Here is a 16,037-nt window from a genome sequence, read left to right as displayed (position 1 = left end):
ATTATTTTGAAGTGTATGTATATATATCTATACATTCTGGAAAGTGAATTAATCTAAAAGCTGTTTTTTTTAAGATTAAAAAAAAGAAATTGCAATCACAATATACATTTTCTGGATTTTAGCATAGTGCCCCAGCAGTAATACAGTATTCAAAGCACAGTATTAACACTGCAAATCAGTGTACCAAAGTGTCAGGTAAATGACATTTATATAGACAGCAGAGGTCAACAACCACTCTTCACGTTGGTTTGGAGGCAACCAACAGCTTGAGCAGCATTCCTCTAAAACGAGAGCAAAGTTGGACAGCTTTTTCAGTCTCTGCATTGTTCTTGCAGAGGGAGGGAGAAGGGAGAAGTAAGGATGAAGTCCCACACATCACTATAGCAGGACAAGCAGCATGTCCCCAGCAGTTAGTTTGTGTGCTGCTTAAATGACAGTCTTGCTCGTTTTTCCAGTGCAGCATTTGGGCAGTGGTTTAAAGAAAAAAAAAGAAATAGACCTCACAGAGTAGATCATTGGCTCCTGAGTATGAAACTGCTTGCCTTTTAATACCCTTTCAATGGGTAAGGCACAAGTAGGCAGTCACAGGAGTGACCTCACAGCTGCTACCAGCAAACCCTGCTCAGCAGAGACCATTGGAAGAGACCAGGGTCCCTTCACCACAGGGGTGTCTGCTCAGTGCTCTCACCTGCTGTCCTGAGAGCACAGAGCACCTTCAGGATGTCAGTTAGCTTACCGAGAAGGTACCTACTAGGGACATATTTCACGCTTTGGGTTTGGAAGGGCTTTGGCTGAGATGGGGAAGGGACCACAGCTTAAGCCCTTTGTGGAAATACATCTGCTGGGGCTTCCAGGCTGCTTCACAGCTCCAGTGCTGCCCCGGCATCCTGTGCTCCTCTGACCAGCCACGGCTGATCAAAGGCTACCACGCCACCTCAGGCAGGTGGAGAAGCAAAATAGCTGCAGTGCCGATGTCTGAAATACAAGCTTGGTGGTGGCAGGGGCACATGGAATGGCCAGCCACCTGAAGAAGCTGCATGCAGCTAATGAGGCTGAGAGCTAACGAGCAAAGAGTCGCTTTTTGAGAGGTGGCAAAGGGAAGACCAACATCCTGCCAGTGAGGGTGTCAGTCTGTGCTATTCGTGTTGCTTTCTCCACACTTATAATCTGTACAATTACAGGAGAGCGGATGATTTCCTCCCCTCCTAGCCCAGTATCACTAGATGAAAATGCAGCCTCGGGGTCCGGATCCACCCATCACCAATGCCGCTTCATTTTGAAGTGAACACATTTGGAAGCCAGGAGGGCTGCTCGAGGCCTTTGCCAAAGCCTGAGAGAAGCTTTGGGTGTTGTTTCCCAGAGCAGTACCAAGGAAAATGCTCATCCTAATCAGGGAGTTACTGCAATGCCCAATTACCTTACCTTTATTTATGCTTTAATAGTTTCTATAGCTGACTAGTTATCGAAAACAAATCTGGGAAAAGGCAGTAGCAGTGTCAGATTCCTCTTGGTGCTTGAGATAGCTACATTTGCATTACTTCATCATGCTGTATTGGCATTACACATTACTAGCAAGTATTACGTGCTAACCTAACTTTGTTAACAAGTTACTTTTTCATTTTAGTAACACATTCAGTGTTTTAGTCTGAGTTCTGTTTGGGCTGTTCTCTGACACTCACTCCAGTTCTGCAAATCACTTTATTAAAAGTATACTGAAAGAAAAATCCTTTCATCCATTCATGAAAATCTGTTTAAGAATCATTGCTCTAGTCTTTTTTCTTGCTGCTTCTTGCAGCTTGATCCTCAAATGCTCTACAGCAGCAAAACTCTACAAAGGACGTGGATGAATCACTAGTGATCTTTCACCACAGTTCCGAGGCCACCAACAAATTAAAAATAAAGCTCTCTGGGCAGATTTGAATTACAGCAGCAAATATTAATATTGATAGAAAGGATTTGTAACACCTAAAGTGAAAGGTGGGAGCAATTTAACCCCTCAACTAACAAGACTTGCTCCAGATATTCAACTGATTCTTTAAGGTTTCATTTGAAAGCAAACATAAAAGAAAATAAGCATGGCCTTTCTTTATAACTATAGACCTACCATACGTCCCTTAATCTTGGTAAACAAGTGGACAGATCACATGAATGATTCAAGAGTTAATAAGAGCAAGATGAACTGTCACTATGGAAAATATTAATATGCTTAATTATAAAGTAAATTTTCTATATGTTTTAATTTTCACCAAAGTTATGATTTTAAAAAATGTATTTGCAGAATGTTTCCTCCCACGTTTCACGAGAACACTAAGAACATTAATACTGCAACTGCAAGCAGGTCGCTTTCCAGGTAGCAGCCTGTGCATTTAGCTTGTAGAGAAGTTGAGCGTTTATTTTACAGGTACCCTTACAGAACACATCTCACACACTCAGTAGAACAGTGTCTACTGGCCATGGCTCACGTTCTCTCTTCCTTATTTTCTTTGCCAGATAAATACCCCAGAGAGCTGAGGCCGCACACTGGTTTGTACACCGTCATTAGCATTTCGGGTGCCATAGTCTGGAAGCCCTCACCTTATGGCTTTTCTACCACTCGGCCTACATTTCTTCTATGTATTGGCAAGACCTGAGAAAGCAAATTAGTATATGGCAAAGGAAACAATGGTGAAATGTTTTACGGCTCTGAAAATTCCTTCATTCACTATTTCTGAGGAAGCCTGCGAACATCTCAGCACAAATTAACAAGTAGGTATTTTTAAATTACCCTTATATTTTGCTAGGAGTAAAAAAAGCTAAGAAGCAATTAAATTCATAAATGAAAATGTATTTCACCTTTATACATGCTATACATGTCATGCAGATAAAGAAATCTACAGGTTATACAATGACACCATAAAATATCATGTGACATTTGTCAAATACAATGCATCACAGAAAACCAAATGGTTTTGGTTGTTTATTGTTTAAGAAATAAATGTAGGACTAATTTGGAAGACACAGTACCATGCTACAGCTTACTGCACAGTCAAAAGAAATTATTTTTCTGAAGTACACCAACATAAATAGCTGGATTGCTCTAGGTATGCTTTCTGTATACGTCACACAATTTCATTGGTTACATCCCCCACTGCTGGCTTTAAAGAACGCAAGAATTGAGCTCAAGCTACATTTTGAACTCCCTTGCACATAAAAGAAAACAAACAAAACCCATGTTTTCACTTCTTTTTATGTTAGTTTCCAAAGAGAGATATATTTATAATTTATTTTTATAAGGAACTGGACAAAAGTGTCCTCAAAGCAGCACAGAGTCTAGCATAAAGTTATCATAGTTTACCAACAGAAATAAAGTTAACGCTGTATGGCACGTAACGTCTACACATTATACATCTTGATGTGAATTCTTCCATACAGATGCTTATAGGATATTAAGTAGGCTAGCAGTATTCACTGTGTGTCTCCCAGCCTTTGTATTTCTGCTGCAACGTTTGAATATTATTTTGCTGCTGACTGTACCTTGTTTTGCCGAGCCTCTAAGGAAGACAAAATACTTCTCCACATGACAGCAAGCCTGCTGGTATTTATCAAGTGTCCACATCCTCAAAGGTTAACATGTTATCCGCCCCCCCCGACATACTCATTTGCATCTACTACAGTTATACTATATGTATTAAGGGATTATACTAGGCATTTTGCCTACGTCGTTCACAGGTGTTACACAAGTATGTTTTTAAACACATAATTGATAGTCGCTCCAGGACTATAAGTATTGACCAATAAGTGCCACTAGTGACCAAAACCATCCACATAACCGCAACGTGATAACTTCCACACTCCACAGTCAGTAAGAAGGCTCTTTCAATTCCAGTAATTCTGTATTTTTCAAGCCTTTTCATCTATAGTTTTGAATTATACACCTGCATAAATGTTGCCAATAATTCCTTATTAAAAACAACAAAAAAAGATAGGCACAAAACTAAAGTACAGTATATTATTTCATTTCAATGCACCGTGGGCAAATTTCTTCACTATTTACAAGAAAAATACGTCTAAATAGATGTATGATAAAATTAAAGAAGAATGATTTTAAAATAAAATGCACAAGTAAAAATCACAGTGAAGTGTTCAGATGGATTTTAAATTAAAAGAAATTTTAAGTGCTTTACTAGCAGCTAAAGCTCAGATTCTAATGCATAGTCTTCCCTGAAACCATCGAGGTTCTAGATCACTGTTTGCCACGAAAAGCAGACAGTTATTCAACATATTCCCTGGGAAGACAAAGTTATATTCAGCTCCGATTATTTGAAATCCAGTGTTCAAGGACTGCAGAAGCTTTTCCAAGTGACAAGCTCATATTTTACCGTCAGTAGCATCACAGGGATATATATCCTCCACAGATCGCTACCTCTGTCAATTAAAAAACAAGAGAAGAAAACCAAGTCAGCTATGCAAGTTACATGACCTCAGATCTGTAATTTGGAATACATTCTTAATAAAATTAGCTGTGGAAACATACTTTGAAATTGTCAGTAAAGCCTACCATTTTTTCCCCCACATTGTTTGTCAGCTTTCCAGGGTAAGTGACTCTACACCATGCTGCAAGTCTTTACAGCAGCAGAAAAAAGCAAGCAGCAACAATAACTACTATTTTCTATGTTGGCCCCACTTTTAACTGTTTTCTTTATGCTAATGTGCTCTGAAGACTTACAGGAAAGGTATTTTATTGATGTCAAAAATGAGCAGCTCTCTTCACGCTACATTCTGAATGGAAAAAGGAAATGGTTCAATTTACCAGATACTTTCAGTTGCTATGATACATGCAGTTTACATATAATGCCCATTTAAAAAGAGCTGCGAATGTGAAAGATTGTGCTACATTTAAATATCTAAGAGACCATATGTGAAGAGAGGAAGAAAGCTGGTGTTTACCACTGCTCTATCTTCTGGGAAGCTCATAAGTAATCACAGCAATTTATCACATCTAAGTTGTTTATCACAATACTGTACCTTTTTTTGTTCTGCTGAAAAGTGAAGGTTGTCAACAGATGGAATTAAGTGTGTTTTCCTGTCCTGGGCTGTTAAACCCCTCAATCAAGTTTTTGTTACAGTCATCTAGGCTAATGGTATCACTGGACGTCTTGGAGTAAGTAGCTTGGCCTGTGAAATCCAAGAGATCTTCAAGAGCCTTGGCATTACTTGTCCCATTTTGGTCCAAAGAAACACCGGGCATGAGTTCATTCATGGGTGAATATTCAGGGATAGAGATAAGTTCTTCTTTTGAAACTGGGCTATAGAAAAGATATATGAAAAGATGATGCAGAATAACAGCTGTGTAAATTTTCATTAAGCAATAAATTAATCTTCTGACCATCCAAAACCTACTACTTATCTTAGGGCCAGCTGCAGTAAGCTTTTACCTAGAATATGTCCCAATCCAAACAAAAAGAGATTATCCTGTTCAGGAAGAAAGGTCACACTTAATTTATATTCCTTAAAGATTAAAGTTTGTGGTACCTGTGCGGCTATGAACATTAATCCCTAAAAAAACACATTTCTGGTAGTTTACTGAGCTGAGTTTACTGACCGCTCATTTCAGCGCCTGCACCCTTCCATTACCTAAATATTAATCACATCTTGCAAATTATTGTCCTGCCCCTGCAAGTATTTACCTAAAGCACTCACACTTCACAATTTAAAAAGAAAGGTATTTCTTAATACTTTATGACATAGTTCAGACATAGAAATAAGAGAAGTTAATTTAAGCAGCGTTGCAGTCAGCTGATGCTTTACAGATACTACAAAGGCGACAACCTTTCAGTTCGGAGAAGGAAAGGCAGAACTTTTGTGCATCAGATTCAGTAACACCAAATCTAGGTGGTGCTCAATGATACTGGTAAAAGACTGGGCTTAACACAGATCAGAAAATATAATTTACCTCAGTGGGACTGAGCTGTAGAATTTGCTACCAGATGAGGTCATGGAAGCAAATATCAGCAGGTTGAAAAGGGAGTTAGATAAACCCATGAAGAACAGACTGATCTGTGGATATTAAACATGGCAACACAGACTTCTACCCTCCAGCATCCCTAATATAAGACTTCCGTGTGGTATTGGATTGCAGGAAGTGGTTTAGGCTCAGGTGTTCTCCCTAACTAGATTTTCCTATTCATACTTGCTCAGACAGAACAATGGCTTAGGTGGACTTTTGGTCTGGCCCAGTAGGGCACTTATGTATTTATGCAGATTTACTGGAAATACGTAAACAGTATGAGAGGTTAATTTGCCTTGTTGGTTAATGAAATGTAGTATAAAAGTTTCATGCTTAAAATTCAGAGCTAGCTTTCTCATAACAATCTAAAATTACCAACTTCCTTCTTTCCTGTGAGTCTTTCAACCAAAATCCAACAGTATTTAATACATAGGAAGTTACTTACTCATTCTGATAGACTTGTTCCAATAAAGTACTTAAAACTCTGAATTCATAAATGTACTTTATTCTGTTTGTATGGGCAGAGAAAAGCTTGTGCTATACAGTCTTGATACAAATAAAAGAATAATGGTGGCATCTGAATAATATCTATAGTATCTACTTTCACAGTAAGGCGTTTTGGGATCTATCTGAAAGGTTTGGACAAATTTGTATGGAATCCATAAAACAATGGTAGAAAAGTCTTGAAGTTCCCCTACCCCCAGACACGTGAGAGTGAGATGAGGGTCAAACTCTTGTCTGAAACAAACAATGTGCATCTTGACAAAAGTAGAATACACCACAGCAGCCACCACTATCCTGATGCATTGTGGAGTAGGTAAGAAGTAATGGAACAAGTATTAACAAATGAAACAGAAGACTGTATGTGTCTAATCTGAATTTTACAATTCCTATTTGTAGATATGGTCTGTACCTCACGTCCATAGACTGGACCTCATCTGTTGAGTCTTCCATGCTGTTAGATTTCCCATCAACAGCTTCCAGCTGAATAAGTCCTGGAACTGACTTTAGTCCATTAGCAACTACATCTTGGGAAGGGACTACAGAGGCAGCACTTTCTAAGCTTTTGGTTTTTAGGCAGTTTGCCAGTCCATTGATCTCTATAAAAGAAGGTAAGAAATTATGACAGTAGCAACATCTTTAATTATTATTATTATTTTTTTTTTAAATCAGAAATGCTTTTAAGTTACAGAGTAGGAAGGAGGACTGATAATGAAGTAGGGACTCAGTTTCATCTATGACTCACATTGTACTTTCAATCCTCCATTCCACTCTAAAGTTGTGCTTTATGTTACATCTTTTAATGAAACAGGAAGAGAATGTATCATCTTTTACACGATTTACTAAAAGCCCTTAACATAGGAAAGTAAACAAAACATAGATAAATGCCACAGCTATTTTTAAAAATTAATTTAAAAAAAAACGTGTTGTTTTCACCAAGTCAAATTAAATCTTATTTTCATCAAGACTCTGATCAATGCTATAAAAAGCTTGCAAGCTTGGTTGCGTGCTTATTTTTTTTTTTTTAACCAACAAAACTTCAACGTAGGTTGCAGCAGCCAAACCAATTAGCAGTCTGGAACTTCTCATTTACAGAAATGTTATGTCAGATCAGAAATGCTATGTCAGATACTAAATGGAGAAGAAACTTGCTTCTGCTTACGTGGCTAAACAAGGGTGAGTTCCCAGTCTCTGACATGTGTGATTGACATAAACCTAGCTATTCTTTTTGAGATAAAAGCAAAGAACCTGTGGTAATACAAAGTCTTATGCCTGAGCAAAACTCTGAAAAGAAACAGTTATTAGAAGAGGTCAGAAAAATATGGCAAGCCTCACCTGGCTGGTTGAGAACAAGGACTTTTGGTTGCTTTTCCACATTCAAAGTTGATGGTATCTCCAGTTTTGGCTCTTCCTTCTGTAATCAAGTAACAAATCAACTGTATTAGACAAAGTAGTGTAATCTTCACGGAACTGATTGTGTTCCAAACCTGTGGGAGTACCCCCAGGGCCAGGGGGTGGTCACAGTATTAAAGAAGTTTTTTTCCTTTTAATATTTTACTTTTTTTTTTTTTTTTTTTTAATAAAATCAAACATTCTCTGAAAGTAACTGAAGAAATGATTTTCTTAGTAGAAAGTTTATATTTTAAGTGAAAACTTCACTGTTCATAACTTTCTAGCTGGGCACACCTGCCTTGTTCTCAAAAACTACATTCCTGGTAGGCTTAACATGGAGAGCTCAGTAACTAATTCACTGGCTGATACAAAGCAGAAGATGCATCACATCAGCGAACATTACAGCTCCAGCATTCAGTACTACCACCAAGGGATGGGTTCTTCCCACCTCACTAGGCATTCAAGGAGGTACATCTACAACACTTGCATAAAGCTGTGTCTCTGTTGCAGTGGCACAACAGTAACAGTCATTCTCAGTTCTAAAATGCATTTGGGTGTAGGGCATACCTAAGTATACTTACTATCATAGAACAATGCTAGGGTTTAATTTTCACGAGTTATAAACCAAAACAAATCCTGAAAAAACACAATTTCATACCTTTATTTCTGGTGTTTCACTCCTCCTTGTTCTCTTCATTATTTCATCTATTCTCTAGAAATCAAAATAAAATGGTGTATGAGAAGGCAGGCAGAATATTTAACACAAGAGATAAAGGAAGAAAAGCAGATTAAAAAAAGTTGTGTCGTTTCACTGCTTCATCCCTGCCTCTCCTGAAAAAGGGAGAATAAATAAGGAAAGTAAATAAAAGATAGAAAACAGCTGGTAGCTGGCTTTCACATACCGGAGCTCACAAAACAGGACTTTCTTACTAGATGGAATTTATAGGCAGACAGACATTTTAAATGCAAGATGTTTGTAGTTTTGAGTTGTGCTCAGCTTTGGACAAAGAGAGTTATTTTAAAACAACAGCTATTATTTTAATTTAGTTACTTTTCCTATTTTCAAATAGTTGCTTTAAAAATAGTTAGGGTTTTTGGAATGAAGGAGTAAAATGAAACATCTGAAATTATTCTTGCTAGAAATGTGCAAGGAGCTACCCTAAAACCTCTTTTTCTTCTCTGTTCATTAGAAATAACAAAAACCCACACAACAACAACTCCCAGCAAGCCCTCTTTCTTTGCGCTACTGTGAAAGGAAACTATTTCAGATGTAAAGACATTTTGCTTTGGTATTCTAATCTGCAACTGCAACATGCCTCCAGCTCAGTGGTAAACTGTTAAAAATAACATATTGGAATAACGTATATGGAAAGAAGACCTTCTATATCCAGAAAGAGGCTCAGCAGCTCTGCAGCTGTTCTCTCTTGCCACAGAGCTGTAGGTAAAGCTAAGCTATGCAGTTCCAGCCTTGCTTGTGCAAAAACAGTTGCAGAAGACAGCCCTGCTGCCTCTGCATAATGTAACCAGAGACGAGCCAGGTGGGAAGAAACCTGTTTATCCCATTAACTTTCTCAATTAAGAACACAGAGCTTTTGTTGAGTAAGTTTTAAAACAAAGTCACTCATGTTCCTCAATAGTCTGTGATGTCCTGGGTTGGGTGGCAATCAACATTTGCTTTCGCATGCCATTCCCTGTTTGTCTCAGGCATTTAACTTTGTGGGTTGAGGCTAATTCTGTGTTTGTTCACTACTTAGAAGAAAGTCATTTGCCTTAGGCAAATCCACTTTGTTACACATGCTGATGTAGACATTCCCCTAACCTGTAAGAAGCAAATACTAAATTAAGCATAAATACTAATCTGTAATCCCCCCCCAGTGTTATTTCTGGATTTTACTGGGTACTTCCCGGGTTATATATTTAAACAAGGCCTGAAATAAGCATCTTAAATGAGACACAAATATCTACCTTCTTCCGCTCCAGTCTTTCTTGCTCAATTTGCTGCATGATTTGCTCCCTTTCAAGACGAAGTTGTTCAGCTGCCTCACGGGCTTTGATTTCCGCTTCTTCCCTCTAATCAAAATGTGCAATATATGATAGGTTCATTATTTATTTCAGGATGATAAGCAGATAGTATAAAATATTTTATTTCTATGTATATATAAATGTACGTATACATATCTCTGTTTGAGATATACCTGTTTCTCAATTTTGGCCTGGAGCTCTTTTTCTTGCTTTTCTTTCAGCATTTGTTCTTCCTCAGCTCTTCTCTTGGCTTCCTCTTCTGCCTTTTTTCTAGCTGCTTCTTCTTCACGTCTTCTTTCTTCCTCTTTCTTTCGAGCCTCCTCCTCGAGACGAAGTCTTTCTTCTTCTGCCTTTCTTTTCTGTTCTTCTCTTTCAAGCCTGCAAATACACGAGTAAGTTTTAAAGGTTTCATCTTGTTTAGCATGAATCTTGTGGTATGTGTGGCATACAGTCATCATTTACTGACTCTGCTGCATCAGTGGACATCTTCTTGAAAAATACCAAGAACACAAGAAAGAGGTTGAGCACGTGCCTAGAATATCAAAGTTGTATTCCAACCTTAAATATAATAAATACATTAAATACAATGTCTCTCAGAAATTATATTTCCCTTGAAAAAACAGGTTTGATTAAAGAAAAAACAAATCATTTCCATTCTAGTTTCCAATGGAATATAAAAAAATAATGTTCTGTAAGCTTCAACAATAAAAGACATCCCTCTTTGCCAGTACTTCACAGAGCTCCCTGACTGCTGGTATCTATAAACAAGCATGTATTTCTGCCCTTCATTTTAGCTGAAGATAAACACACTGGATCAGTAGCAGCAAACAAAATCCACAAAACAGTGATATGCTCAAAAGAGTGGGTCTAAATATTCCACCTGTGCTGTCCACTGGCCCACTCAAGGACAGCATGTTCCTTCACCATGACAATCAAGAGCTGTTTTGACAACTGAACAATGTTATCCCTGCACATTGGGGTTTGGGAAGTATTTCTGTTGGGCGAAACTAGCAGGCACTAGTGATTTTTCCCCCAGACATTCTCAATAAGAACAGACACAGTCACATTTAGACATGTAGAGTTAGGGATTTAGTATAAGGGAAGGAAGGCATGATTAGTTGACATATGCAACCAGCGTCCAATATGGAGAACAACACAAAAACTTGCTCCAGGAAGGGAGCCAGAAATCCACTGCTTAGACACAGCAATGTCCATTGTGCCCACACTCTTAAAGCCCTCAAGTGCCTATGTACTGGGCAGGGAGATGAACTTCAGGTAATTTTTTTTTAATACAAGCCTTGCAGTTTAAGACAAACTGTTACCACATGATGATTTCTTCTACATGAACTAGCTCATTTAAAACGGTCTCAGATGTTTTTACAAGGTACTGCACACTGCAGTGTGGACACAACTGACGTATTTGGATGAGTGAGTTTCTTCAGGCTTCCTGAAGGGGCAAAATTGCTATTTTCTAACTTCACTAGTCATAAAGACTGCATAAAGACACTAATGAATTATGGATCAAAATTTAAAGAAATTAACACTTAAATGTAAGCTTCTGCCTTGATTCTAAAAAACATCACAGTTTCAAGCACCTTCAGTGATACAAGTCAAATTATTAGCTAATAATTTTCACAAATCAACATCGATACCTTTCCCGTTCTTCTCTTTCCTGTCTCTCCCTTTCTTCTTGTTCTTTTTGCAGTCGGGCCTGTCGTCTTTTTTCAGCTAGAATTTTTGAAGCTTCTTCTGCATCAGTTGTTCCTGCTGTGATCTTCCCTGGAAGAAGACCAAGGGTGGAAAGTCAGACAGGGAACTGAGAGAGTGCCCAGTGCTTCCTCACTGGCACAGAGGCTAAAATGGGCCAGGTTCACACTGTTATGCCACCTTTGCTTTTTAAAGCATACATCAGCATTTTCTGCAGATAGAATGAGACAGGTAATGGCATCCCCATATTGCTACGTTTTCACATTCTTGTTAACAGACATTTTTCATACACTGGTAACCCTGGTGAAAACTACACATTACTGCTTCCAACATGCACTTTTACACTTATTCACAAACCCACAGCCAAGTACCTTCACAAAAAGAACAGTTCTTCACTGTTTGAACGCTCCATGGACCCACAATACCTTGCAATGCATTCTTGCAGTAAAACTCACCTTCACTGCTTTCAGTCTTTCCTGCAGAAGGCACGTGCTTTTCAGAAGCCACCTGGCCTGCCTCATCGGGGCGTGCTCCTGGGGATTTTTGATGACTGGCATTTTCTTTCTCTTTATCTGCTTTCTTTTTTGGAGTTTCCTGGTTGAGATTAGAAGTGGCACGATGCTTCACAGGAGAAGCTGGATATTGTTTGGCATTTTTAGGAGACTGAGGATAAGTCTTTGCAACTGTCCTGATGAGGGAAGACAAAAATCAAAAACTGTTCGTACATTGCGCAACTTCAAATCAAGTTCCATCTTTACATAGATCATTCTTCTTTCTTCTTGGCTCTGGTTACATAGGAGTATCAGCTGTTTTGCACAATGCTGCATAGAAATTACCTGGATGCAAGCAATCAGAACCTGAAATGCAGGGAATTGGCAAGCAAGTGCAAATGACTACAGACTCCTTTAGTAAGACCAGTAATACTGCCTGAGTTGTAGGAAAGCAGCCATGGACTACCTAAAAACAATTATTTTCATAATTCCATAATCATTTTGTCAACACTACTGTATTCAATAGCCTACCTCAACATTTAGAGTGAAGCTATGACTGCTTTCTGTCTGCAGCAATGATGATGAGCTGCAACGTGCTGCTTTCCTCTGAATACAGCTTTCTCAAACACCATCTTTCACTAAGTAGTATCTTTAAAATGATTTTTTAAAATAGCACCAAATATTATTATATACCAAGGTAAAGCCGGGCACTGCAAAAGAGACAGAACTGACCACACCATTCCACAGCCGTTCCACTATTTCAGTTGGTGCTTTCATCAGCACCAAAAAGCAGGACTCAAGGCTCAAAGCCCAGCCTGTGTAACCTGCTAGATGGTCGTACCTGTGGAAATCGGATGGCAAGGCAGCAGTGCTGCCAATTGCCCGTTTGGCTGTTGCATACCTTCGATCACCTGATAACCCTGAAGTCAGTTCTGGGAAAGTGAAAGGGCAAGGAAAATTGATAATGCTCACACATTTCAGTAAATAAGAGAAGAAATTACAGGGAAACAAAACTACACAAAAGAATCGTTCATTATTTATCTAACAGCAGTAACTAGCACTAAACGCTTCTAACATTCAGAAAAGCTGGGCTGTGTGGCTGAGTGTTATGGAAGTAAAGAGATTACAATCTTAAAAAATGATTTATGCAAGCCCCATTAGAGGAAACAATCCTATATTAAAGCGAGCATTACACAAGCAGTTTTAACCTCCCTTATGGATATATACAATTACGATATAAGCATATTATCCCTTATCACTTTTTTTTAATCTGCACAGTACACAGTTTCATATACTACAGCCTATTTTCTGTACTATATACTCGTTCTGGCAGACCACAGGCATGAAAAGCATGGGCAATGTCTTAAAATTAATGGACTAGAGTGCAGAGCTTTGTATAAACTTAACTATAGTATTGCGTGGCCAGAGACTATTACAACCGGAACAGGATTTGCATTACAGAGCAGACGATAAAAATTACAAATCTTTCAACTCCCCCTCAATTCGTGAGTTCAGGAAAATAAATGTTTTTTTTTTCCACCATACTACGTTGCCTTGAAAAAGGCTGAGACACCAGAACACAGGGAGCTCACTTAAAGCTGCCCACTTTATGAGGGAGACTGTAGAGTACCGCACTGCCTGTACGCTCTTGTTCCCATGAAGAGCCATTGCAGACTGCAAAAGCCCTTGGGCTAGTGGAACAGTAGCACCCAATTAAAACTGAAGTTCAGCTCAGGTTCCCTCTGCCCTCGGGCCCAGGAACTCCCTGTAAGCTCAGGTCATTGACCTTGCTCCTCCCATGAGCTAAGCTGTACAACTGTGCCCAGCCTTGTACCCTGATGATCCTGATGTCCTGGTTTGTCCTTAGACCTGAATAATTATTAAGGCCTTTGCTGGCTGTCACTGGACTTAGCTGACTGGTCACCAACACCTGACATGCCCTGGTCACCTTTTTGGGTGCTGTGGGATGGGGCCCTGTGAATTTTGCTCCCTGTCCCTGCCTGCCCTGCTGCCACCCCCAGCTCCTGGATCGCCTGCCGTGTGGTGCAGCCCACTCCTGCTGCTCCTGGACAGAAACAGGCATTGGAAGATAAGGAGAAGCAAGTTAGTGTTTCCCTCTCTTGTAATAAACAGCAACGGAAAAAGCTGATCAACATTGGTTGGTGTTAGTCTAGTCTGTTTTTATCATTGCTTTTAGTTTTCTCTTCAGGATACAAATGCCCTTCTAAAGACAGAGATTTCGAAGTCCCTACCTACTTATGTACAGTCTCAAGGAAGTGCCTCACCATTATACCATTTCATTTCCTAAAAATATAATGTGTAAGGAGAAAGCAAACAACCTTTATGTTTCTCCAGAGCATAGAGGATGCTTCTTGCCAATCAGACACTGTTTCCCAGCACAGTCCCATCTTGCTGTCTTACATTTGACTTCGCCACGCATTTCCTGCAAGGCTTTCTAACTTGTTTTGACAGGAGGAGCAAAACAGTCATAACTGAGACTGAGTCATTTTCATTATTAGCACAGAAATAAGTAATTGTTCTCTAATAAAGACGTGACAATCAAATTAAAGAGGCTGGCAGGACGGAGTCTACTCGTGAAAGCTACGTATCTTGGACCGCATAGGAATTAGAGCAAACTGACTGTACAACTTTCTTGTTGGATTGGCAACAAGTCCTAAATGTATGAAGTAAAACATCTTGAACTTTAAGACCTAAGGATTTTTCCTTATAACTCGTTGGCCATAACAATATGTATGGCTTCACTTCTTTTAAAGCAATTAAAAGGGAGAAGCATATAAGAGCCAGATTACTGTAAGGACAGCAAGAGTGTACTGTGAGGAGTGAAAAGCTGAGAAAGCCCATCAGAAACAAAATTACTTTTTTCCAGAAGCTTAAGATCATCTATCTGATGCCAGGATAAATTATCAAATATTGTTTTTCCCCCTTGTATTTAAACATTGTCAGCTTAGCACATTTTTAACATTCCTAAGCACAGGCAGAACTGTTAATGCATAAAGCTTTCCTACTACTAGTATTTAGATTGACGCCACTTCCCCCACTCCCCCACCAGAAAGGGACAAACTCATTGCGAAGACAGAAAATAGGGATCATTAAGGCAAACAGATCAATGCCTGCACTGGGGTCTGCTAGGGTTTAAAAAGTGTTTTGTTTTGCCTTGGGAGAAAAGGAAGGGAATGGAATGAAACGCTGGTAAGACTGTGGGAACACTGGAAGCACACCCGATGAAGACTGATTAATTAAAAAGACCCCTGAAAGTCCAAGAAGTGGTAACACATCAGTTGTGTAGAAGTTAGCTAACCTAAGTCACTACAGGTGAATGCAAAAGCACAAGAAGCATCTTCCTGCCTCCATGAAGTCTTCTCCTTCTCCTCCTGCCCCCATGTTGACAAAGGGAAAGCCATTTGCACCAGGACCCCTACGTGCACTTCAAGAATCTCTACTGGGACTGAGAATCCACTGGTGCTTAAGTTACAGAGGCTCTTATTTCAGTTAAAGAGGGGTAGCAGTAGCCCATACTGCAGAATAACGTCCCATGAACAAGTAAGCTCAGCAGAGGAGTTCAGAGCTAAGCAGAGAAAACAAAGTACATGTAGCACGAGTCAGAGGTCACAACCAATTTTGTCCATAAGAGGCATGCAAAAGAACAGCATGCTTTCTTGAAAAGCCAGGTACATGGCAGGTCATCAGTTATGGTAGTTAAGCAGGCTAACTTTAAATCAGAGATCAATGCCAGTGCTGCCTTTTTTTTTCCCCTCCCTATCTCCCTATTAACTCAACAAAAGCTCTGCTGGACCATACCAAGGACTTTCACGTTCTCAAACTTTACTTCTTAGATTACTCTGATCAAACACTGTTCCTGGGTTCTGACATTTTTGTTTTGTCATTTGTGATGCTCTCTGAAAAGCAGTTTCCTTTTA

General features: G+C 39.3%; 1 protein-coding gene across 10 annotated transcripts in view; it reads right to left on the bottom strand.

The window, feature by feature from the left end:
- Nucleotides 1-2,803: 2,803 nt before the first annotated feature.
- Nucleotides 2,804-16,037, bottom strand: part of MAP7D2 (MAP7 domain containing 2) — a 77,841-nt gene continuing 64,607 nt past the window's right edge. For all 10 annotated transcript variants that reach the window (XM_035319825.1, XM_035319883.1, XM_035320013.1 and 7 more), the window contains 9 exons: nucleotides 12,064-12,296; nucleotides 11,554-11,680; nucleotides 10,075-10,279; nucleotides 9,845-9,949; nucleotides 8,538-8,591; nucleotides 7,823-7,901; nucleotides 6,900-7,086; nucleotides 5,005-5,285; nucleotides 2,804-4,404 (listed from right to left, as the gene is read on the bottom strand). In XM_035319825.1, coding sequence (XP_035175716.1) covers nucleotides 5,036-5,285; nucleotides 6,900-7,086; nucleotides 7,823-7,901; nucleotides 8,538-8,591; nucleotides 9,845-9,949; nucleotides 10,075-10,279; nucleotides 11,554-11,680; nucleotides 12,064-12,296 — 1,240 coding nt within the window. In that variant the 3' untranslated portion in view covers nucleotides 2,804-4,404; nucleotides 5,005-5,035. The remainder of the gene's footprint in view (nucleotides 4,405-5,004; nucleotides 5,286-6,899; nucleotides 7,087-7,822; nucleotides 7,902-8,537; nucleotides 8,592-9,844; nucleotides 9,950-10,074; nucleotides 10,280-11,553; nucleotides 11,681-12,063; nucleotides 12,297-16,037) is intronic.

The sequence above is a fragment of the Oxyura jamaicensis genome, chromosome 1 (assembly GCF_011077185.1).
Source record: "Oxyura jamaicensis isolate SHBP4307 breed ruddy duck chromosome 1, BPBGC_Ojam_1.0, whole genome shotgun sequence".
NCBI classification, from domain to species: Eukaryota; Metazoa; Chordata; class Aves; order Anseriformes; family Anatidae; genus Oxyura; species Oxyura jamaicensis.
This window is presented reverse-complemented; position numbering and strand designations above follow the sequence as displayed.